Here is a 25065-nt window from a genome sequence, read left to right as displayed (position 1 = left end):
CAATGGGACCAGTGCCAAGGTACTGTTAAGAAGTGTCAACATGTAAAGTGGGGCTCTTGCCACAATTGCTCAATCGACAGCTGCGCATGTGGACACTAAAACAAGGCAAGAAGGGATAGCACCACTCAGCACTCACCCCAAGTGTCCTGTCCAGCTCCTCTCATTTCCTGGCGTATCATTGCCTCTGGTAAAGTAAAACCCTGACCATGAAGACACTGAACAGGTGTGGAATTGCTCCTTCATAGTCATTCACCTCTGACTAGGGGCAAGCCCTCCCCATCTTTCAGATACTCACACATGTACTCCTGTCCTGCATCCAAAAGCAAACCAAATTACTTCTCTCCCAAGAGATTGAAACAGCTCACTGCCACAGTAATTATAGCAACTAATGGCTACTTAAATGCAAAACCCAGGACTCCAGTATTAGAGTATGGATACTGGATTCTTGAGATCCCTGCTTTTCTTGCCAAGGGATGAGGATGACAATGATTTTGCCTTTGTAATCATACAGTTGTAAAAGGCAAGAGCTGCTTAACAGCTCCTGAACTGGAAGCAGTGTCTTGATTTTTAAATGGTGACTAAGCCCACCCTATGACTCCTATTGGATTTGATTTTAAAATGAACTCTTCTGCCCGAAACAGAGAAATAACTTGGCTTCCATTTCACATTAAGCCCAGCCCACCAACATTCTGGGGGTCTACATACCCTAAAGGCATCAAATCCTGTCAGATCCTGGAAGCTAGGCAGGGTCAGCCCTGGTAAGTATTAGGATGGGAGACTGACAATGAATACCAAGTGCTGTAGGCTATATTTCAGAGGAAGGAACTGACAAAACTACCCTTGAGGATTCCATGCCTAAGAAAATCCTGTGAACTTCATGGGACCATAAGGTGACTTGAAGACACATACACTGCATCCATACTCAACCCCACTCCCCTTCTTCATCCCTTTAAAACCCCACATATTTGCTAAGCTGGTAAGACCTCTATGTAAAAGAACATGCAACTGATCAAGAACCTCTGGATGCCCACTGTAGTAGCTAGCTTTGACCTGGTCTGGCCTTGGCATACCTGTTTCATTTCCTGAGCATCAGCCTCTGAGACAACCTGCTCTTGCTTCTGCATTTGGGCCTGTTGGCTACCTCCTGCTCCCCGAGATGAGGAAGGTGTTGATCCAGTGTTCACCATGCTTCCTATTAGTCCTGTTGCTGTGAGGAGGAGAAGACAGGTTGGTACGTAAAACTTTTTATTGTGAGGACAAAAAACCCTGTTTATTCTTCAGTGAGAACCCTTCCCATGCTAACAAAGATATGAGCCTGCTGTTAGAAAAGCCAAGTCTATGCTGAGTACTACTCCCCTTTACCATGTGTGGTGATTTATTTTGCATCCCTATGTCATTTTGCTGAACATTTCCTTTCTCATGCTCACCATGGATGGCCAATATAGTCATGGGGTGGGAAGAAAGCTGGGCATGATGGTGACATGATACAAGGCATGTTGTGCCAAACAGTGTAAAGAGATTTTGACAACGGACTACTGTTTTCAGTGGCATCACTGTAATACTTGGTACCAGTAGTCGAGTCCACTCACAAGACAGCATGTCTTTTGGCAGACTGCTTTATCACTGTGTCACCAAAGAAAAAGAAAAAATGGCCACCAAGTGACACCTGTTGCAGGCTGAATTCCAGCATTCACTTCATGCAGTAGTTAAGGTAACAAGCCAGGAAGCCTGAGGAAGACAAGGTTAAGAGGTGACAGGATAATCATGTTTAGATATCTGAAACAATGTCACACAGGAGGAGCAAGCTTGTTTCCTGCTGCTCGAGAGTAGGGCATGTAGCAATGGATTCAAACTACAGGCAAAGGGATTCCATCTAAACATCAGGAAGAACTTCCTAATTGTAAGAGCTGTTCAACAGTGGAATATGCTGCCTCAGAGAGTGGTGGAGTCTCTTTCTTTGGAGGTTTTTAAACAGAGGCTGGATGGCCATCTGTTGGGACTGTGTGGATTGTGTATTTCTGCATGGAAGAATGGGGTTGGACTGGATGGCCCTTGGAGTCTCTTCCAATTCTATGATCGCATGGATTTTTCCAAATAAAAGTGCTACTGTCACATAGGACAGGATGCGTTAAGAAGAAAAGATGTTCCCTCCAAGAATGGCCAAAAAGGCAGCCAAATGGACCACTGTAGGAAAGAAAATGGTGGACTAGATACTGAAAAAGATCTGCCAAGGTGATTATAGCAGCGAATGGCTACTTAAATGGAAAGGCCAGAAGTCTAGAACTGGAGTGTAGCTGTTTTTCCTGCAAAGAGATGGAGAATAACAACTTATTACTTTTGTAATTAGAAGGTTGTAAAAGGCATGACCTGCTTAACAGCTCTAGGATAAAGAAATGACACTTCAACTGGCCAGGGGCAGCCCTTAGCTTCTTTTTAAAAAATATGACTGAGCCCACTCAATGGCTCTTATTGGATTTGGATCCAAAATATGAGCTGGTTGCAGCAAGTTTGGCTTCAACCATCCGTGACAGTAACCCATAGCTGTTTCCTCATGTTATGTATCAAAAGCACTCACATGCTGCCTAGATGCACATCCATATCTGATGTTCTGAGAAATTAAAATCCAAATGTTTTCCTGCAAAAGAGGGAGAAGGTTTTCCGCTTAACACCCATGTTACTTTTCAGGCGTGAGGCAAAGGCCTCTGAGTAAAGAGACAAGCTTGGCCACTGACCAGCTGCTGAGGAATGGCTTTTTTAGCAGGTGTCAGGTGTGTGTGTGTGGGGGGGGGGGGGGGTGTATTTTTTTTTTCCTGATGAGCTCTTTAAATTGCTTTTTAATTCAGCTGTAAAACACAATCCGGTATCATAGTGTTTTAATATTTTATTGTGACTGTACTTTTTGGGGAAATTTAAGAAAACCCCATGAACCCCCTTAGGTTCACTGTTTAAGTCGGAAACGACTTGAAGGCACACAACAACAACAACAACAACACAGCACACCTTACAGGTGGCTGCCATTGGAAAACGATCAGAAACTTCAGCTGCTCCAAAGTGCTGCAGCCAGATTGCTTTCAGAAGCTAGTTATAGGGCACAGAGAGCTCCCTTATGCCAACAGTGCCACTGAGCTTCCAATCCATTTCCAAGCATAATTCAAAGTACTGCCCAGGACCTTTTAGGCCCTATATGGCTCAGGACCAACTACGTAAAGGACTGTATCGTAAGCTCATCTAGGAAGGCACTTCTCTCAAATCCATCACCTTGGATTGTTTGGTGGGAACATGGGAGAAGGTCTTCTCCACGGCTGTCCCTGGACTCTGGAACTTCTTTTGTAAGGGAATGACTGATTTAGATCATGCGTTTTCTGTTTCAGTTGCGGTTTTTATTCTATGCTTCTAAAATTATTGCTTTATATGGTTTAAATTCTACAGATAGCTTAATATTATTTAAATCACAATTCTTTTGTACTTTTTAAAAAAACTCTATGAGGCTTTACTTGTATTTCTGCTATTCTGTAAGCCACCTTGAATTCCATGTTTATGGGGAAAGGCAGAACATACTTGCTATAAATAAAGTACAGTGGTACCCCGGGATATGAAAGCACCGCGTTACGAAATTTCCGGGATACGAAAAAATCCCATAGGAAAAAACTGTTCCGGGATACGAAGGTTTTTTCGGGTTACGAAAAATTTTTTGGTGCTTTTTGGCGCTTTTTCGCACGAAATCGCGGCTTTCTAGCGCTAGCGGCTATGGCTTTTTCGGGTTGCGAAATCTTTCGGGTTACGAACGCCGCGGCGGAACGAATTAATTTCGTAACCCGGGGTACCACTGTAATGGTTTGATTGATGTTGTGAGCCACTCTGAGTCCCAATCTTGGAAGAAAAGTGGGATATAAAATAATATTCTTTACAGAGAGGCATAATTATGGAAATGAGGGCTGAGATGGGATTAGTGTGTTGAGGTCAGAAAGTAAGAGGAAGTGGGGATGGGAGAAATTAAAAGGGTGTTGGGGCAGCTGTATAATCTCAAGTTGAAAAGCAAAAGTTATGGTTTCAAAGGATAAATAGTAGATGCATGTAACAGACCACGATTCTTGCTTATAGTTTCCATTACTGTTCATGTTCTTCATATCTTACCCTGCACTGAGAGGGTGTCTATGGCCCTATACAGACAGGCCAAAATAAAGCTGCTTCAGGTCACTTTGGAGGTATGGTTTTTCAATGATGCACACATCCTAAGAGTCTGGAAGCTACACCAAAGCTGCACTCCAGTCCTTAGGACTGGAGCGTGGCTTTGGTGTGGCTTCTGGACTCTTAAGACACATGTATCATTTAAACAGCATACCTCCAAAGTGACTCAAAGCAGCTTTATTTTGGTCTGTCTGTAGCAGGCCAATATTTCCCTACTGGTTAGGGAGAGGAAGGAAAAAGGTCTCACTTCCATTGCGCTGGAAAATCTCATTAAAAAAGCCCTTTCCTCCTCTCAAGTCTCCTCCTCTTGGGGCCTGGTGACACTTGAATTTTGGGCAGACTACTGTAGCTCTGAACTTTCTCTACTGCATTAATTCAGAAAGCTGCATTGCATCTCTGGAAACATCAATGCAAATAGCCCTCTTTGCCTCTCCCGCAGTGCAGATTAATCAAATCAGTCTGCAGGTGCCCTGGAAACCACCTGCAAATGCAGTCAACGAACCAACCTGGGAACAGAAAGCCAAACCGGATGATACCGGGGCATCCGGAGCAAATCAATGGGGTTGCATGCAGATGGTGACTCCTGACACAGCGAGGCACCTGTGGTTTATTTAAAGCCCTGGCTTCGATGGCGGTATCCGATACCAGCTAAGTGTGGCAATTAAAGGCCATTATTTGCAATGCAGATAGTTGTGGGTGCTTAGCGGTAGGCGTATCTCGTTCTTGAAATGCTCAGAGCACCCAACCCCTCCCCACCAGTGGTCTTCACTGGAGTGGGGGGGGAAGGTAGCAAATCTGAGAGGAAGCTGCCACTGCCCAATCGCACAGCCCACCACCACCGCCACTGACAGCTGTGGGGCACTGGGCCAGAAAGTATGTCGGAAGCTGAAGCTCGCTTGGGGTTTCGGGGGATCCATGCCAAAATGTCTGGCCCTGTGACAGGGCCTGGTCTACTGCTCTGGATTGTGTTACTTAATGTAAAAGGCAGACACAAAAGCTAAAGCTAAAAATACAAGCCTCTAAATCCCCATAGGAGTAATTACTGCAAACTCGTAATCCCTTGGAATTATTTGGTTATCGCAGTGTTAGCTCCTGAGCAGAAACCCGGGCTGCTTAGCTACAAGAGAACCATTCATGCCAGTACAAATTTAACTTCGTCTGAAACTATCAGCTTTTACTCAGTGAATCAAACTACTGGTCTAAGATTGTGCACTTCCACTTTCAACACACGGGTTGTACCTTATCTGTGCACATGCTGGGGGTTTTCAGGAACACCTCTAACTCCAGGCCTGAACTGCTTACTAAATGCTTTTTAAAATAAGTAGCCCAAACTGAGAAGAAGGGGTAGAAGTGAATCAAGTGCTGGGGAAGATGGTTACCTCTTGGAGCACTGGCTTGAGGCAGATCACACTCTTAGGTTTCTCCATCACTGAGCTGACTCACTGCATCTCTTTACCAAAGACAGAACGGCAAACATGGCTTAATAAAGTCCACAGTTAAAGACAATGCTCTAGCTGACAAATTATCGGTAGTCCTGAGTGTTAAGAAATCTGAAGAGGCTCAATGCTTTGATATGGGATTAAACACTAAAGATAGACACAATGGATTTGAATTTCCTTTTTCTCGTTTTCTCACGTTCTGTGGCTGCCATAAAACATTTCAATCTGAAATGATTCAGGGATTGCTTCTCTTGTGCTAGGACCTTTCTGGGGCCATATGGTCTATCAAAATTATTCTAAAAAACCAAAGCAGAATCCCAAAGACTTTGGACTTTTTTTTAGCCATGTTGCTCTCTAGTCTTACCAATTTCTGTGGCAATATCTTAAGATTTGCTATGGCAACACCACCAATTCTGGAGGTAATAAGATCCCTGGTTCAGTTCTGGCACTTTTGTGCAAGGCTGGGAAAGCCTTCCCTTTGAAATCCCTGGAAACTGCTATCAGTGAGCATAGAGGGGTGAAGACAGTTAAGCTTACAGGTTATATGCAGCATTTATAGCCTTTTTGGCTGCTTCCAAGCCAACCACAGGTCCATCAATAGTCCCTGCAGTCTAAATTCTTTATTATATCGGTGAGAAAATCCACACAAAAAAGTAGACTTCTGCAGTGGCCCATCTCTGGTGCAGATAATGGCGAGGTGGAAGGAGTCATGGAGTACATCATAAAGATTCTGAATACTTTGAAGACTTATTTTTGCACATTTCTATAAATGTGGAAGATTTAAAACTGTCACAAACATTTTCCTGTCATGTGAAATAATAAAAATTGTAGGCAATAGTGATGAATAGTATCTGACCATAGGAACACTGTAAATGAAGCACAACTACCAGTTCATTTTTTAAACGAGAGAGTGGAAAGATAGACAAACACATGTACATTGTGCTATGACACAGCAGCTGTGTTTCTTAGAAAGTCTGGTCTACAGAAAACTACAGTGGTGCCTCGGGTTACGAAATTAATTCGTTCCGCCGTGGCGTTCGTAACCCGATGCATTTCGCAAGCCGAAAAAGGCTTTTCCAAAGCGCGGCTAGCGGTCGCGTTTGAATTTCGCGCCGAAAAAAAATTCGTAACCCGAAAAAACCTTCGTATTCCGGAACAGTTTTTTTCAATGGAGCTTTTTCGTATCCCGGAAATTTCGTAACGCGGCGCATTCGTATCCCGGGGTACCACTGTATGCTTTAAATTTTGAATGCTCACGATGGCATCACACTATAGCCAACTAAGATTTCATGTTCTGCAAACAGCATTCCTCTATTAACTAGTTATGTTATTGCCAATTTGCATTGTAAAAACACGTTATAGGTGAATGCTTTCTGTGTGTGTGTGTGGGTTTTTTTGTTGTATGATGGTGCAATGGCTTATTATTATTATTATTATTATTTATATAGCGCTGTAGATTTGCACAGCACTGTACATAAGACATAAAACCTGCCTATGGCGTACAATGCTTGAGCATTGGACGACTCTGGAGAGCAGAGTTTGTATCCCTGATCAGCTATGGAAACACAATGAGTGTCCTTGAGCAAATCACACTCCTTCAGCCTTAAAGGCAAAACCACCTCTGAATAAATCTTGCCAGGAAAACCCTATGATAGGATTGCTCTAGGGTCATCACAAGTTGGAAACAACTTGAAGACACACAACAACACTAAAGACAGTTGTTACTGTTGTACAGATTTCCAAACCAGGGGTGTGTGTGTGTGTGTGTGTGTGTGTTAAAAGTACATGGCAATTCTATGTTGTAGAGTAAGACTGAAGTGAAAAAATATTTCCAGGCTTGAAAATATTTAAGACCACTCTCCAAGAGGAATGATGAAAGTTTGCGTCTAAAATTCTAAGACATAGCAGTGTCAGTCTGGATCAGTATGCAAAGGGACCTTATAGACCCCGGAGACTAACTAAGCAAAATAAATTGGTAGCATAAGCTTTCGTAGACTGTGTCCACTGCATCAGATCCATGGAACAAACAACCATAAAACTGAATTTGTGGTTTCATCACCATACTCACACATTCAGCATTTCTATTGCTATTCACACCCACAACCTGCTTCTTTACTGTATAAATGTCTATCCCTAGGCACTCCTCTCCATTCATCTGATGAAGGAGACTCAGTCTACAAAAGTGTATGCTACCAACTTCTTTCTCTCAGTTTCAAAGGTACTACCAAATCCCTTTACATACTGTTCCTAAAACTGTGGGTGTCTGGATTTGGAAAGCTGTACAAGCCTTTGTTTTACTAGAACAATCTTTCAGGATGGTGCTCAACTAAGTGTCCTGTGTACCCATCTCATGCTATTTGTTGGTTAACCTGAGTTCACCATTGGGGATGCCATCTGGAACAGACAGCAGGTCATAAATAACCTAGAAAAACATTACTTTAACCCGAGAACTCTATCACGGGTCTCTCACTTGCTTTGGTACATGACTGAAAGGAGCATTTGCTTACTTCGTCTCTGCCTTATCCTCTTTAGAATAATGATTGTTTTCTTTATGGAAAAAATAGAGGGGGAAATGATAGTGGAGGAAAAGGTGTGGTGCTTGACTGCCATCTAGTGGGAGTGCAATGTCAGTGGCAAATTGACATTCAGATGAAAGAATAAGGAAGAGAGACGGCTGGAGAAGTCTTTAGTGGAAAGGCAAAAGTCAAAATTTCCACCACTTCCAGTTTTCCCTGACTGATGTTTCCTATTTGGACCGCAATAATACTGGAGTGGAGGCAGGACAACAGCCCCTTCAGCTTATTGAGTCACAGGTTAAAACAAAGTAAGAGGAGGGGTGTGTGTGTGTGTTAAAAACAGTCATAAAAGCAAATTTTTACATAAGTTATAGTTGTCACACCAGGAACTGAACACCAATTTGCCAGTGCTTAAGAACCAGCAGGTTGTTTTTCCTTGGATGTTGTTAAGATTGACGTTTTACTGCCAGGTGTCTAGCAGTTATTTCCTTAAAAATTAACAAGCTTTTCCAAGCGCCGGACCTCAGTGACTGGTCAACAAGAGAACATTTTAATCCCTGCTGAAATCTAATTTTAGCATGAGGTACAACAGAACATGCTTCTTAATAGGCAGCCTTGTGACTGCACTGTAGAACTTAATGTGTTTTAAACAGAGTATGTGCAAAAACAGCATCTTTTTCACTTGCTTTAGAAAGATACACATAACTGTATGACCTCCAGACATGGAAATGTCAAGGGTCTGACTGTTATGCTCAACTGATCAAACTATCCTACTTAATATGCACATTGCATGCTTAGAGTATCAATGCTGGGGAATTCCATCCAGTACTTTTGCAAAATAATTAAGGAAATGTAGAAGTCACTGCAGAGAAAACAAAGTAAGAGCCAAAATCATGTTGGTGCCATACACCCACGCAAGTACCCTTGCATATGTGGTTGTACATTTGCCATGGTGTACAATGGATGTACTCAACTCTTGGTGGCATAAGCCAAATCCCACAAATGTAGCCTAAATTTTACAGTTAGCCCCAGCTAGAGGAAAGCCACTGAAACAACTGAAGTCACCTATGTACTGACTCACTATTTAACAATTCTAGCTGGGATTAACCAACAGGCATGCAGCTGCATATTTCTCAGCGGGACATATCTACAGTTGACCTTTATATCTGCAAGGGATACGTTCTGGACCCCCTGCAGATACAAAAAACACAGGACCTCAAGTCCCATGGTCCTAAATGGTGGTGTGACATGTGCATGGCTGTGCCACTATTTGGGACAACAGAGCCTGCTGTAGGCCTGTGTAATATAAACATTGTGTAACTATGCTAAGCAAGCTCAATGTAAGATCTTAGCCATCACAAAATAATAAGATGGACTATACCCCATAGTAGGCAGGTCAAGGAGAGTTGTACGTGGAACAGATACATTTGTTAAGTGGAAAACCACTCACCCCTGAGCAAAGAAAGATGACCAAAGGAATACAGAGAATGTTCCAGACTCGGGGACAAAATATGAAAGCTGCAAAATGTGAAAAGAAAGCTGGAGACACCAATCTAAGTTCTGCACACACTATAAAATGGGCTTCTATTCCCCAATGGAAAGTGAGGCAAAGGGTGGGCCTAAATATCCATGCAGGGATTCTGCAACCTTCAATTTAGGCAGAATATGAAAGTAGGACACACATCCAGTGGGCCTCCTCTAAGGCTGCCTTATGAACAACCCACTGTTGCACCTACAATCCTCCTCTTGTCTTAATAAAAAGGAACAATCACAAGATGTTTCTTCATAAGGGACAAAAGGGAGTTTGCATTTGCCTATTATAAAATCTGGAATCCCTGGTTCAAATGTCACTGTGGTCACAAAGTCATTTGCAGTAGGGATACAATAAAGACTTACCTTACACAACAGTCAAAAGGACTGCAGATAATACACTTGAAATGTTCTGAATGTTTTGAAGTACTGTGTACCTGCCAAATATCATTATTCACAAAAAGTGCTCACCATAAATGTATTCAAATTATTTGAGGATGCTTAGTGGTATTGTTTAATGTGCCAAGTTAGTGATCACTTTCCTTCTGACCTTTACCTGCTTGCCAGATGGACGTGCCAACTTCTTCCTGATGACTCCTTCTTGCCCTAACAAACCCCAAAGCATCCTCCATGAACTGTATTTTCTTGCTGAACTGCATTTCTAGGATGGGAATGGCTTCTGGCATCTTTGCAGACAACAGCCGATAGCTGATGTCTGGCTTCCCGATGAACCTCTGACGGACACTAATTTCATACGGCGTATGAACTTTGACATCGTCAACATCCTTCTTGTCAAACCAGTGAAGGAGCTGAGAATTAGAGTCACTGATCTCTAGTCCAGAAGCCAAGAGGGAAAGTTTGCCTGGTTTGACATTGGAGTCTGTCCTTTCAGTGATAATTACTGGGATCCTTAATAGTACACCATCCTTGTTTCCAGTTTCAGAAGCTGTGGGAACTTCCTTTGATTTTGCCCCGTCCGATGGCCCCTTCAACAGTTTGCTACCAAAAGGCCACCAAGATGGTGATTCAAGTTCTGATAATAACCTGTCGGGAAGAGATACACAGCAGGTTGAACAACGGACAAATATATATACATATTCTCATTCAGCTGAGTGTTGACTTCCACCTGGAAAAGCTTCAACCCCATATCATAAAAATACATAAACTACCCATCTGACCAGGGTCTATCTAGCTTGTTTCTATACAAAAGCTTGCCAAATGCCACTGAAACACTGCATGCAGAGTACGAAGGCAATGTCACCTCCTATTTGTCCTTGTACCAAATAAGGCCAAAATAAATCAATGAACCACCTCAAACAAAATATTGCAGACACAATTTGTATTGCTTGTATTTTTTTTACATTTATAGCCACTGGCAAATTAAAGAGTGAAAATTATTCCTGTGAGGAAAATCATAAAAATGTCTCCGCAAGTTTCCGCAAATGGTTGTTTGGCATCTGCCATGAAACATATGCAGACTGCGCAGACAGAACCTGACATACTTCTGTATCACTTTTCATCATGTTATGATTAGATGTAGTTGCTATACTCTATGTTATGAATTGTTGGGATTCTATTTCTGTGTTGATCCTCGCACACTTGGTATCTGCACAGACTGTTGGCGTTCACCTGTTTTATACTTGTTTGAGGTTATTCAGTGATTCATTATAGTCCTGTTTGGAATGGGTTATTCTGTATGAGACCTTTCCCTCGTGGTTTTGTTAGATCTCCCATTTGTCCCTAACATTGGGACACCAAGGCTTTTGGGAGAGCAACTTCACTGAGATATGTCAGGATGATGGAGAGTTATTTCCCCAAAGCCTTTATCCCTTTTCCTTCCAAAGCTTCTATACTGAATGAGGAGGAAAATCTATGCCAACTTGCTTTCTACCAGTCCTCTTCAAAACGATCGTCTGCTCACAGAACAGGCAGAAGAAATACAAGCAGGTAGCATGTGAAGAGAGATTATGCTTTGCACAAATCCAGACTTAAGTTCTATGAACAACAAAGATGCAACTTTATGAGCTACTTAATGTGGGAAAGCTTCTGACATCCAGAATACTGCAAGCTTCACAAATCAACCACCCCTTGGCAATCATGTAGTCAAAATCATGCTTTCAAGCATCATTGGAACATTCAAGATCAACAGGATTCCCTATGTTCCCTATAATGTTATTACTGCATTTAAATCTATGACCAAAAGCTCAAGACTGTACTGGTTAGCTGATATCAGTATCTGGTAAGTGCTAACTTCCCAACGGCCTCTTTCTCGAAGTAGTAAAGGCTGAGTTTCTCAAAATGCTTGGAACCAGCAGAGTTTTGGATTTGGGGTTTATTTATTTATTGGATTTTGGAACACCTGTATATACATACATAATGAGATAGGACCCAAGTCTAAACAAAAAAAGTCATTTATGTTTTGTATATACCTTATAAACATAACCTGAAGGTACTTTTACATAATATTTTTAATAACTGTGTATGTGAAACAAAGTTTGTGCACACTGAATTATCAGAGTCACTATTGCAGCCCCCATGAAGAAAAGCTTTGGTTTTTGAAATATTTCAGGTTGCGGAATTCTGAAAATGAGAAATTCAATCTAAGAGAGCATTACAACTTCCAAAACCTTTTTGCTTCTCTGCTCCCATAACATCAATAAGGCATTTTGAGATGTTTTCTGCCAACCACTCTAGCTATCTGGAGCTTGTTTTCTTCCGCAACATGACTCTTCTGTCCATCTCAACCCAAGTACTTCTCCATTCTCAGCCATCCTTTTTTCTGCAGTCCGTCCCCAGCTGTTTTACTACCTTTCTAACCTTCTTTTCCTCTCTCGTGTTTTTTACACCTTCTCGTATTTATCATTCTGTCTCTCTCTTTGTCTTAACTTCTCTTCATTTCAGTAGCCAATTCACTCGCCTGCCCCCAGGTCCCAATGTCTTCAGTGAAATTTTCTTACAACTAACTTATTTCATGAACAAGGTACAGAAAATACCTTTAATATAAGAAGACAGAATGAAGTAACCAAATGGAGATGGGAAGGTTTCTAAATAACAACCCGTACAGGTCTCCGTTATTCTCATTTTACAGAAAGTGGACCAAGGCTGAGCATTTTTTAAGTCTAAAGCCCAAGTTACATCATCTCCTAGTAAATGTTCCTGTTTGGAAATGAGTGAGTAAGGCAACAGCTCTAAAAAAGGAACAAGCCCAACAGGAATGAAACTGGCCATATTTTTGATCCTGAAGAGTCTAAATTAATTTGTGGACCATAGTCAGACTCAAATCATAATAGAATTAATTGATTTGACACTTGGACGTTGTTCAGGAACACAAGGCAACAAAAGGTGCATTTGCATGTAAACATAGCTGGCTTCCGTCTCTCACAATGTTACAGTTGTTTCCTACTTCAAAGGCCAATTAAAAAGCTCACTGAGATTTCTTTTAAAAATGACCCACAGAGGCAGGAGTCAACCCTATTCTTCTCTGCAGGAAGCTCTGTGTTGTAACAAAGCTCTTCTCAAATTTCTGATAACTAGTGGAAAGACAGACATGTGCCTTTGCATTGGACAGGCTTATTAGTATCATCTTCCCTAAGCCAGAAAACACTTCCATGTTTGTACCACTTCCACCTTCTGGCAAAATAGCCACAAAAGGAAAATATGTGTTCAAAGAACGTCCATCAGCTACCACCAAATTGAGGAAACAGGCAATTTTGGGGGGGGGGGGGGGGGAATAACACATCTTCACAATGCAGAATGCAGGGACATGGATTTTGGAAATCCTGTGTTCAATTCTGGCTCAGCCACAGACTTTCAGGACAGACTCAGGTCCAAGCCACACTGCAGAAATAATCCAGTTTGACACTGCTTTAACTGTCCCTGGCTCAGTGCTAGGGAATCCTGGGAATTGTAGTTTATTGTGGCACCAGATCTCTCTGACAGAGAATGTCTAAATGTCTCACAAAACTACAGTTCTCAGAATTTTCTAGCATTGAGCCAGGACAGTTAAAGTGGTATCAAACTGAATTATTTCTGCAATGTGGATTGGACCTTGGACAAGTAATGTTTTCCCTCCACTTCTATGTTGCTCCTATGCTTAAATAAAGCCAAGATCTAAAGTATGAAACATCCAGTATCATGGGCCCAAGAGAATCCAGGATTTGTGTTTCTTCAACAGCTTCCTATGCCACTTAAAGAAACTTCCTTGAAACTGAGAGGAGTTTAGCCATAACTTGCAATAAGATCTTGTCATCAGCTGTTCAAGAATGTGCAGGAAGCAAAAACTCTCAGAGGCTTTGAGCAAACTTTAAAACATGCAAAACATAGCTTCCCAGATCTGGACCCCAGGTCTCTACCATTGTTGCTAATGCCTGCCCAAACTTTGAAAAGTGAATTACATGATCAACTAAACTGAATATATTGCAAAACAAATGAATTTTATATAATAATATTCCTTCTTTCCACAAGCATGAACATGTGGATTTTTTTTTAAAAAAAGAAAGCACTGTACAGGAAAATTCCCACCAAAGTTTTGCAAGTTTGCCTTGCAACTCATTCCAAACAGGAAGAGCCAGATGACCTGAGTATACATGCAAAAATGCCATGAAAGGGACAACTCTCTCCCAACACTAGTTATTCTTCCCAAAGAAAGTGTTTCCAAAAATGGACTACCAATGAAACCACAGGTACTATTTTGCTCTTACGGCAAAAGCCCAAACAATCGATCTTTCCTCCTCAAACCTCCCTAAACACATGCTAAATTCTCCTCTAATTTGTGGCTAGCCCACATCTTCTGGAAGCAAATGCCATGCGTTCATTCGGCAACAAAATACCATCTCCCATACTATGCCTCATCAATCACCTCCCTGGAGACTACTACATTGCATACCTGTTGCATCAGTTAGTAGGAAGACTGTCGCGCATTACCATACCTGTCTGCTACATCCATCTCTGATTCAATCTTGTTTAGCCCCTTCATGATGTTGTCAAACTGTTCGCCCTGGTGCTCAAGCACCTTCGCAGTGTCTCCTAGGCGTTTCTCAGAAGACATCAACAAGCCGGTCAACTCCTTCCCCTTGGATGTCTGAGGACAAACAGCCTGAGCTCCAGCCCCCTCAGTGGAGAGCAGCTGCTCCCTCCAAAAGTGCTCAAGGACATTGAAGACCACATTTCGGTTGGGCTGAAGGGAACTGAACCAGTGCTTAGTGCTATTCTCCAAAATAGTGAGGGAGCTGAAGATGAAGTGTGATGATTCCTTCTTGATCTCACTGATACTGGAAAGATGGAAGCTTGCCAGGAGCTCTCCAGATTTGTCAGCTGTAAATCGGACTGAAATGGGAGTCAGAGAGAGTTTGCCAGAAACCCATCTTTTTTCAGAGTTGATGTAATATGAACAAGGCCATGTATGGATTCGTATGTCTTCATTCATCACCTCCCTTCTTGCTTCCTCTTCTTCAAGCTCAGCAGAACAAGGACCAGCTAAATAAGGAGCAAAACAAATGGCACAATCCATGAGTAATAATGGTTTAAAAACCTTTGAAAAACACAGCAGCTGCTTCAGCAATCCCTCCCTTGTCTTCAACATGTTGCTGCAAAAGAGATTTCTCTCATCCATAGTTTATAAGTGGGGTTCTGGACTAAAAGAATTTTAGGAGAGCTTTGGATTGATAGCTGAACCCTTTTATCACAAATCCAAACCCAGACCTCTGTAACACATTTCCTCCCAGAAATTAGCACATATCAATCATGGTACTAATTTTTTACCATGCAAAAATAGTAGACTATGCCCTACATCCAATTGTAACTCCCATTAGTAGAACCTTAATGGACTTTATGTTAAGTGCTGCCTTACCAGGTTCCTAGTGATTTGGTGTCCCAATAAGTCAGTGGGTCTAGATGGGAGCGACAATTGGTCCTGGATATTCAAGACTACATAGAGTCACTATGAATTGAAGTCAACCCATGGTCAGCCAACAAGAAGAATGGGACTATCGCCTCCCTGTTTCCCCCCCTTCTTTTCTTCCTCAGAGATATTGGAAAAGATGGTCCTTTATAATATGGTCTGGAATGAATGAATGAACAACACACAATGACAAATCATAACCCAAGGTGGGCTGAGATGATTATTTTGGTAGGAAAGCAAAAGAGGTGCAAGTGGCAGTGAGGCCACAAAGCCACACAGAGACAAAGTAAGAGGGAGACAAAGAATTGATTAGGCAGGTATTACCCATCTCCTATTATTATCATTATTATTAAGCTTTATTTATATAGCGCTGTAAATTTACACAGCGCTGTACATACAATCTTTTTAATAAGATGGTAGCACTGGAGATAAATTAAATGTGGGACCCATGTTGCAGGTAAGAGGTAAAGCAGCCCTGGGTCTAGAAAGTTTGTTAGGTGCTTGACAGTATCGGCCAGAGGTTAGGGACATGTAGCCCCAGATATTGACGAACTATAACTTTCAGCAACCCTAGTCACAATAGTCAATGGTGAGGGAAGCTATAGCTCAACATCTGGAGGGTCACACATTTTCTATTCCTGGCAGAGGCAAAGTACAAACAGTGGTCAAAAAGTTCTCAGCTGATTGATTTTCAGACTGATGTCAGGTCTACCAGGCTTAACATTTCTATTGCCAACAGACACTAGCCAGATGCATCTGGAGTAATGCAAACATGGCATGAAGGAAATAATCCCTCCCAGTCATTTGCTACTCAAAGTGGTGGGCCATGGACTGGTGCCAGTCTGCAAGGCATTGGCTGCCACTCCTTGGCGAGTTTTTAGGAAAGAAAGAAAGCAATTGTCGCCAGTGAGCAAAAATATGGTGCTGGTCTCTGGCACATTGGAGGAAAAACACCCTGCTGGTTCTCACTCCAGTTTATGAAACACTGCTCCAACTTCTTGTATTCAGCAGTAACATGCCTCTAGACCTGGAGGTTCCTGTCACCCGCTGTAGCTGAGAGACACCATTAGATTTCTTCTTCATGGATTTGTCTCATCGCCACTGAAAGCCATCTATGTCAATGGCCATCATCACATCTTATGGCAGTAAATTGTGTAGTGTCGAAAATGTAAAATCACCTTTTTGTTATCTATCCGAAGTCTGTCAATCACTTTCAGTACATGACCCCAACTTATAATAATACAAAAAAAAAAAAAAAACCCCACCAGGGAAATATGTAGTATCTATCCAGCATGGATGGAAAATACTCTCAGGGAGCCAGGTTTTAACTGTGGCTGTTGATGTAATTAGAATATTAGATTTTCAATTTGATAACAATTTGCTAGGCCAATAAAAAAAATCTCAAGGTTACAACCTTTACTTGTATAATGTCCTTGTTGCCACATAGTGAACCACTATGCTATGAGCATTAGCCTATTACAAGCCACTTGATGAATTATAATGAAAAGCTGCATGTTGCTATAATGTAAATGTTGTAGCCAATGAATTCAGTGAAATGACATTTAGGTTTAAAATTAAATTAATCTGTACAACAATTTGCAAGATAAAGTCTATCATGGGCAACTGTGGTTGCTAATACAAGGAAAATGATTATCTGTCTTCATTACATTTCTAATATTGCTAGATGCCACTAATCCTTCCATGCCTTGCAATTATTATTATTATTATTAAACTTTATTTATATAGCGCTGTAAATTTACACAGCACTGTACATAAAATCATTTAATTAGACGGTTCCCTGCCTCCATGCTTACAATCTAAGAAGACACGACACAAAAGGAGAAGGGAATGGTTGAGGGGAAGGGGATTAGGTCCAGCATTCTTCTCTCCCTCTGAGGCCTGGACCATGGCAGATGGACAGATGGAGGGATCTGTATCTTAAGGACAGGACTGATGGCGTTTGCCCACCCTCTCTCCCCCTCAGAGGCCAGGATGGAGTTGGATGCCTTTGGGGAGGGCGCCGTTCCTTTAAGGGAGGCCTGATGGGATTGGCCTACCTTTCTCTCCCCCTGAGAGACCAAGATGGAGTTGGATACCTTTGGGGAGGGCGCAGTTCCTTTCTCTCCCCCTCAGAGTCCCAAGATGGAGTTGGATACCTTTGGGGAGGGCGCAGTTCCTTTCTCTCCCCCTCAGAGTCCCAAGATGGAGGTGGATACCTTTGGGGAGGGCGCAGTTCCTTTCTCTCCCCCTCAGAGTCCCAAGATGGAGGTGGATACCTTTGGGGAGGGTGCAGTTCAATGATAAAACTGCATTCCTTTGATTTATCACCATATAAAAAACAAAAACAAATTATGGATACCACAACTGAATTCAAAACAGTTTACTACTCATCTGCTCTTGTCACAGCCCAGACACAGAGACTCTATGTTTCAGCTTAATGAGTGGATCTCAGCCATCACAAAAGGAAACAGTAGTATATCCATGTCTTTGAATTCAAAGAGCTTCTGCTGGGGCCAAAGGACTTATTGTAAAGCTCTGGATCCTTCCCATATCAAAGCACAAACAGAGGAACTCTTAGATCTGCATTCAAGAGGTACAGTATATTAGATGCTAGAGCAACATTCAAAAGCACTTGCTCCTTGGAGCTATTTGAAAACTAAATTCTTGTACTTGCAGGGATTGCCTTACTTTCTCCTTTCCCTCATTTTTTCCTTTTCTGTTTTGTGCGCTGATTAATTTTTTTTGGTTGAAGCAAAAGAAAATATAGTCAAGTTTTTTTGTACACCTTATGTAACATAAAAATACTTTATATTGTTAATTTTAACACACACACACATACACACACTATCCCATTATAAACCAGCATGGGATTTTTAACCTACTCAATTTCTCCTCTGGATTGGGCAATCTTTCTTTTGGCAATGCACTGGCCTTCAATTCTGCAGAGATTATAATGATGCCAAATCTGGTGCTCCAAAGGAAAAGTGTTCAAACAGCCTTAAATTCCCAGGCAGTTAGGATTACATGTATATCTTAAACATACTGAAGTAAGGCCATACCATGGAGAGGCTGAACCCAAACTAACTGGAGCGCTTGAAGCCAGCCAGGATGTGGGGTTTGTCAGATGATGTGCAAATTGTTGGAAAGGTTTTCATACTAGTCTTTTACTAGGATGAAATATTTTAGCCATCAGTGTTTCCCAAAGCCGGTCACAATACTATGATGAAGACAGTGAAACTAGATGTCCTCTACATTCTTCTAGCATTGTCACTATTGACAGACATCACTACAAGCCATTTCTGCAACCTGTTTGGTTGAACTGAGATGGGAAATCTATGGCCCTCATGAAGTTGCTGAACAACTTCCATAATTCCTATTCACTGACCATGCTGGCTGGTGTTAATGTGAAACAGAGTCCAGCCAGGAAGGCTACAGGTTTGCCACCTCTCTATTAGAGAAACCTTAAACAACCTTGTATGTTTTAACTGGTTAAATCTGCCCATATTTACACAACAGAAATGGAGGGAAAATATTCAAAAGGGCAAAGGGCAACAACGAAGAAGAGAGATCTTCTCTGGAGGAATGGAAAGCAGGAAGAAAAAAATGAAAGGCTTTTCTAAGGAGGCAAAATGAACAAAGAATAGATGTAGACAAAATATTGCAAAAAAGGCATGTCAAAAATATTGTGCCAAGGAAGCAGTAAGCCAAATGTTCCAGCAGCATGGTTTCATGGGGCATTCGACCCTCTGTTGACCTGAAAGTCAGGTTACCATCTGGCAGGTATTCTGTAAATACGATATATTCGTATCTGTATTAAAAACAATGAACAGTTTTAGCTGCTGCCAATTTAACTGAAAACACTTTCTCTTTTAATGTATCAGCTGTATTAGCAATACAGTCCTGACAACCACTCTCTCCAACAGTGTAATATATGGGATCCTGTCCATTGTGGTAAAACCTAACATCCCAGATTATGTAAATTAAAAGATAAACAGTAATTGATGTTCATAATTATCACATAGAAGAAAGCATCACAACCTGGAGATGAGATGAATTCTTCAGTACACTAGGCTATACTCTAACATACTGTACACATGCTGAATCTGTTGAAGCAGCAACACGTATAGACACCTATGTGCAAGCGAGACATCACAAGACAGCGCACTATAGACAAAACTTTCTGTTTTCCATATCAAACCTCAACTGCAGCATTTTCCAATTAAATCCATTTACATGTTCACTTCATAGTCTTCCAGGGTACAGAAATCAAGTTTTCAAGTGACGTGCTCATAAATATGCATCAAACTCACAATATACTTCCAAAACAAATGAGCAAACAAACAAACAAAAAACATTTTCCCCTTTATAAATTAAAAGCACCTTGGTACCCTATTATGATTGTTACTTGCTGAAACTCACACAAACCCCCAAGATTTTTACAAGCTGTATTTGATTTGCGCACAGAGTTAATTGTTTCCCCATTTACCTTGTCTGTTTCTGGATTCATCACCTTCAGACAACCATCTCATAGCTGCCATTATCAATCTTTCTTCCCCAGAATAGCTGACTTCAAAGTCAAGGACAAATTGCCCAAATAATCTGTCGAAACTGTTAAGACTGATGGAGGGTGGGGAATCTACCATACACTGTGCCACAAAATGAAAAACTAAAGTCTCCCCAGTGACAAGAAGAGGTTTCTTATAACCAGTGATGCCAAGCAGAGTCTTGTCAGCCTGCCCTTAACAAAACAAGGAAATGAATATAGAATTCAGGCTGTTATGCCCTCTTGGGATCCCATGATTCATCACTCACCTGTGAGCCACATAGGTACCCTTTAGCTAGTCATTTTCTTACATCATGAAACCAAATATACTGTAAGCAATGAGGCAGGACATGCCATCCACTCTACTATATTAAATATCATACCCCAACATGTGATGATTGCACGAGTTTCTAGCCTCTTATGGCAGCAGAAAATCCCAGGTCATCTTGACCCTACATACGGAGGGTAATGCTGGGACAACACTAAAACAAATTACTAAATTAGAAAGGACATAGAAGGAGAATAGAAGAGTTTTGCCTTCTTGCCACCACTGTAGTCACAGGTCCCCCAAAGTCATGAAGGAGGAGCAGGAGGTTTCCTGCCTTGTATTAGAGTTGAAAGACATAGCTGTGTTAGTCCAAAAAAAAAACAAGAATCAAAAGGGTCTTGTAACACCTTTGAGATTAACTGGGAAAAAGAAGCTGGTAGCATAATCTTTCGTAGACTTGAATCTACCAAGGCTCATGCTACAAACTTCTTTGTTTCAGCTTCAAAGGTGCTACAAGATCCCTTTGCATCCTACCTGGTATGTTTGCCTAAATAGTTGTTTATCTTCCAGGCAAGAACCTGATAAGGAACTGAGCAGAGACACTTCCTCAATAATGCCTTAATGTCAACATTTTTTAAGGTTTAAATTGCATCAGCAGCCTTACTAGATCAGTCCAAAGATGTCTGGCACTCAGTTCACACAGTGGCCTATGAGAAACCACCTTGAATCCCATTTTGGGAGAAAGGCAGGATATAAATCCAATAAATAAATAAAATAAATAAAAAACTTATTGGAAGCCCAACAGCAGAACATGAACACAACAGCTCTCCCACTCGTTGCCCCAAGAAATGTCAATACAACGGGCCTTTGTTATCCGCTGGGGCTTGGTTCCAGGATCCCCCATGGATAGCAAAATCCATGGATACTCAAGTCCCATTAAATACAATGCCACTGTAAAAAGGTGTCCCTTATATAAAATGGCAAAATCCAGGTTTGCTATTTGGAATTTATACTTTTTTTGGAATATTTTCAAGCCATGGATGCTTGAATCCATGGATAAAAAATCTGTGGATAAAGAAGGCTGACTGTACTAGGCATATTGCTCCCCAAAAGAGAGGTAATATTATAGCCATCTTGGAAAATGTCACTTGAGGAAGTATGACAGAGTGTATTGAAGCTCTTCTAGAAAAAGGCATGGCCTCAGCCATAGCTTCTATAGCAGTGATGGCAAACCTATGGCACGTGGGCCAGAGGTGGCACTCAGAGCCCTCTCTGTGGGCACATGTGCCGTCGCCCCAGAATTGCCAGTTTGTTACTGGAAAGCCAGAGGGACACGGCACTTTGCAACAAATAAGTGGGTTTTGGGTTGCGATTTGGGCACTCGACCTCTAAGAGGTTCACCATCACTGTTCTACAGACTGGGTGTGTAGAAGCCTTGTAGGCCAGGAGCAACACACTCCAAGCATAAATGTTGCCAGTTCTTTTTCAGAATAGTCCTGCGCACAGAGACACACACCTATTCTGACAGCCAAGCGTCCTGTGGCTCATACAATTCAAACAGAGCAGGAGATTTAAGGTAACACATAACTTCCTAATTTATTCTGAAAAAGACTAACCTTTGACTCCGGTTTTGGAATAATTCCCAGGAAAACATCCAGGAAAGGAAGCTTCAGTAGCAGCTGCGCCAGCAGTGCTTGCCAAGTGCAGAACAAAACAATCTCATTAAAGACAAAGCCACAAAGTCTCACACAGTCCACAGAGACTGAAAAGAGGACACCAAACATCCCATTCCTCAAAGCAATGCTTTGCACACAGAGAGACATCCACAAACCCACAAGAACCAAAGCAGATGGCACAAAACCTTCCCCACAGCCCTGGTCAGCAACTAACTCTACGCCAAAGGCAGAATCTATAAGGAAACACAAGAAAAGATTTACAGAACGCTGCACAATCTGATGGGAGTGCTTTAGATATTTGGCGCACATAGAAGTAGGCAGAAAGATCTGCACTCCATTTAGTACAAAGAAAACAAAAACCAAGCCACACAGTAGGCAAGTCACACTTTCTTGCAAGGTTCAAATGTGGATAAGAAATGCAGAGGACTCTTCTCATCCACGGGGGAGTCTGATTTGGGGGGGGGGGGCTGTGGAAGGCAAAAAATGTGTACATACACACTCTTTATTATTGAACAGTGGCAACATGTACATGAACGCATCCACCTGAATATTAGGAAGAACTTCTTGAGTGTAAGAGCTCTTTGACAATGGAAGATGCTGCTGCCTCAGCGGGTGGTGGAGTCTTCTTCTTTAGATGTTTTTAAACAGAGGCTGGATGGCCATCCTTTGGGGCTGCTTTGATTCTGTCTTCCTGCATGGCAGGGGACTTCATGGCCCTTGTGGTCTCTCCAACTCTGTGATTCTGTACTACAGGACAAGGCAAGGATGAGGAGATGCAAACACCAGGCTTCCACCCACATCCCTCCCTTGTTGTTACTTGCTGCCAGAGGCAACGTGACTTACAGCAACCCTATGAATGAGAGCTTCATTCATCATCAGACTTGCTCAGGTTTTGCAGACTCAGGACAACTGTGGCCTCCTAGATTGCATCAATACAACTGTAAGGCAGTTTTCGTCTTGGCTAATTCCTCCTACTTTGCAGAACCCAACCATGTTTTTTTCTAGTGAGCGTACCCAGACCTTGGGCCGAGTCACAGCCTCTCAGCCTCAAGGGACGGCAATGTCAAACCCCCTCTGATAAAACCTTGCCAAGAAAATCCCATGCCTTAGGGTAGCCATAAGTCAGGAATGACCTGAAGGCTTACAACAGCAACAGTGCCCAGAGCCACTGTGGTGCAGTGGTTTGAGCACTGGACTTCAACATTGGAAGCCAGGGTTCGAATTCCTGCTTGGCTATGGAAATGGGGTGACCCTGGGCGAGTCACACTCTCTCAGCCCCAGAGGATGGCAATGGCAAACCCCTCTGAAGAAACTTGCCAAGAAAACCCTGTGATAGGGTTGCCCAGGGTTGCCAACTTGAAGGCACAGCAACAACAACAACCTCATTCCTCCAACATTTTGCAAGGGCACCATGCGGCCAAGCAACGCCAGAGTATGGTCGAGATGATGAACATTATTATTAAGTAAAGACACACAAATTAAGGGAATGTGCAGCAGCTTGCTTTGGCCTGAGCCTCCGGAGGAGGGCAACTGTCCGCCCCCATAGTCTTCCTCATCCACCGTTCAACCACTTTTGTATTTTGAACTCTATTTGCAGCAACTGAAATAAGCTGAGGACGAAGGAGGGCAATGTGATGAGGAGTCAGAGAGATTGGGGCAGTTCAAAAGCAGCATGAAAAGTGGGAGGGCGGAGGATTAACCAGGGCTGTCCCTGCTGAACTGGGAAAGGTACAGGGTGCATGCATCATCTCAATATATGATTATAGTGTGACAGCCTCAGGGTACATCTACACTCTGGAAATGATGCAGTTTGACACCACTTTAACTGCCACAGCTCCAAGCTACAGACTCCTGGGACCTGTGGTTCTTTTTCTTCTTCTTCTTCCCAAATAACAGAGCCATAGCATCGACTTTATTCGCAATAACTGTGTTTTTCTGGCTGCAATAGCGAATCAAATGGTTATCTTATCACTGTATGCAAAATGATATTGACTCTTGATGAACATTTCCTGTTTTGATGAAGTAACTTGCATTCCTGAGAGGCGCCAGCACTCTTTGGCAGAGAACCCTTGTACAAACTACAGATCCCAGGATTCCTCAGGATGGAGCTACAGCACTTAAAGTGGCATCGACACCGCAGACGCACCCTCAGTGCTTTAAGGAGGGTCCTTCCTTCTTCTCACCGGCAGATGATGATGATGATGACGACGACGAAGAAGAAACCTGGAGGAGGAGGAGCCAATCCTGACTCCTCCCCCTCAAGGGCCCTAAAAGAGAAGCTAGTTCTGACCACACCCCCTTAAAGGCTACAAAGGAGGAGGACCCTGTCCTGGCCCCACCTCCTCAAGGGCTCCAGAGGCAGAGCCAGGGCTAAACCCTCCTCCAAAGGCCAAAAGGAACCAATCCTAGCCCCACCTCCTTAAGCACCCATAAAAGAGAAGGAGAGCCAGTCCTAGCCCCACCCCCTTGGGGCCCAAAAAGGAGGAGGAATTAGTCCTGGCCACGCCCCTCAAGGGCTCACAAAGGAGGAGGAGCCAATCCTGAGCCCACTCCTCAAGGGCCCAAAAAGGAGGAGGAGCTAGTCCTCATCCCACCCCCTTAAGGGCCCTAGAAGAGCAGCCACTCCTGATCCCGTCCCTCAATGGTCCTGGGGAGGAGCCAGTCCTGACTCCTCCCACAAATGAGTAGGAGGAGGAGCCATCCCAGACCCCGCCCCAAAACCGAAAAGAGGCGGAGCCACTCCTGACCCACGCTCCCTTATGGACGCCGGATGAGGCGCAAAGGGGCCTCCACTTCTGCTGTGGCCACCCTTCCCTCTCTCACCGGCTGCTGGGAGCGGCGTTGGACGAGACGGGCGAAGGCGAACCTGTGGTCTTCAATTGTCCGCTCCCCCTCAGGACTTCCTCGCGCCGGTTTGGCCGAAACGCGCATGCGCAGGGCCGGCGCTCGCTCCCATTGGCTCCGCCGCTCCACGTGCCGCTAAGCCCCGCCTCCTGTTTTCTTTTC

The 25065-nt window shown here is 42.8% G+C and overlaps 1 protein-coding gene across 4 annotated transcripts in view; it reads right to left on the bottom strand.

The window, feature by feature from the left end:
• The window catches only part of SNAP47 (synaptosome associated protein 47), a 31690-nt gene extending 6694 nt beyond the window's left edge, over positions 1–24996 (bottom strand). The window contains exons 1-4 of one of the 4 annotated variants that reach the window (XM_042475913.1): positions 24883–24996; positions 14602–15148; positions 10230–10717; positions 1071–1207 (exon numbers count right to left, since the gene is read on the bottom strand). In XM_042475913.1, coding sequence (XP_042331847.1) covers positions 1071–1207; positions 10230–10717; positions 14602–15098 — 1122 coding nt within the window. In that variant the 5' untranslated portion in view covers positions 15099–15148; positions 24883–24996. Of the gene's footprint in view, positions 1–1070; positions 1208–10229; positions 10718–14601; positions 15149–20058; positions 20434–22602; positions 22646–24882 lie in introns of those variants that run through there. The other 3 variants (XM_042475914.1, XM_042475912.1, XM_042475915.1) reach the window with 3 other exon arrangements.
• Positions 24997–25065: the final 69 nt, after the last annotated feature.

Source organism: Sceloporus undulatus, chromosome 6 (genome assembly GCF_019175285.1).
Source record: "Sceloporus undulatus isolate JIND9_A2432 ecotype Alabama chromosome 6, SceUnd_v1.1, whole genome shotgun sequence".
NCBI lineage: Eukaryota > Metazoa > Chordata > Lepidosauria > Squamata > Phrynosomatidae > Sceloporus > Sceloporus undulatus.
The sequence above is the reverse complement of the archived record's forward strand: the minus strand, read 5'-3'. Positions and strand labels throughout refer to the sequence as shown.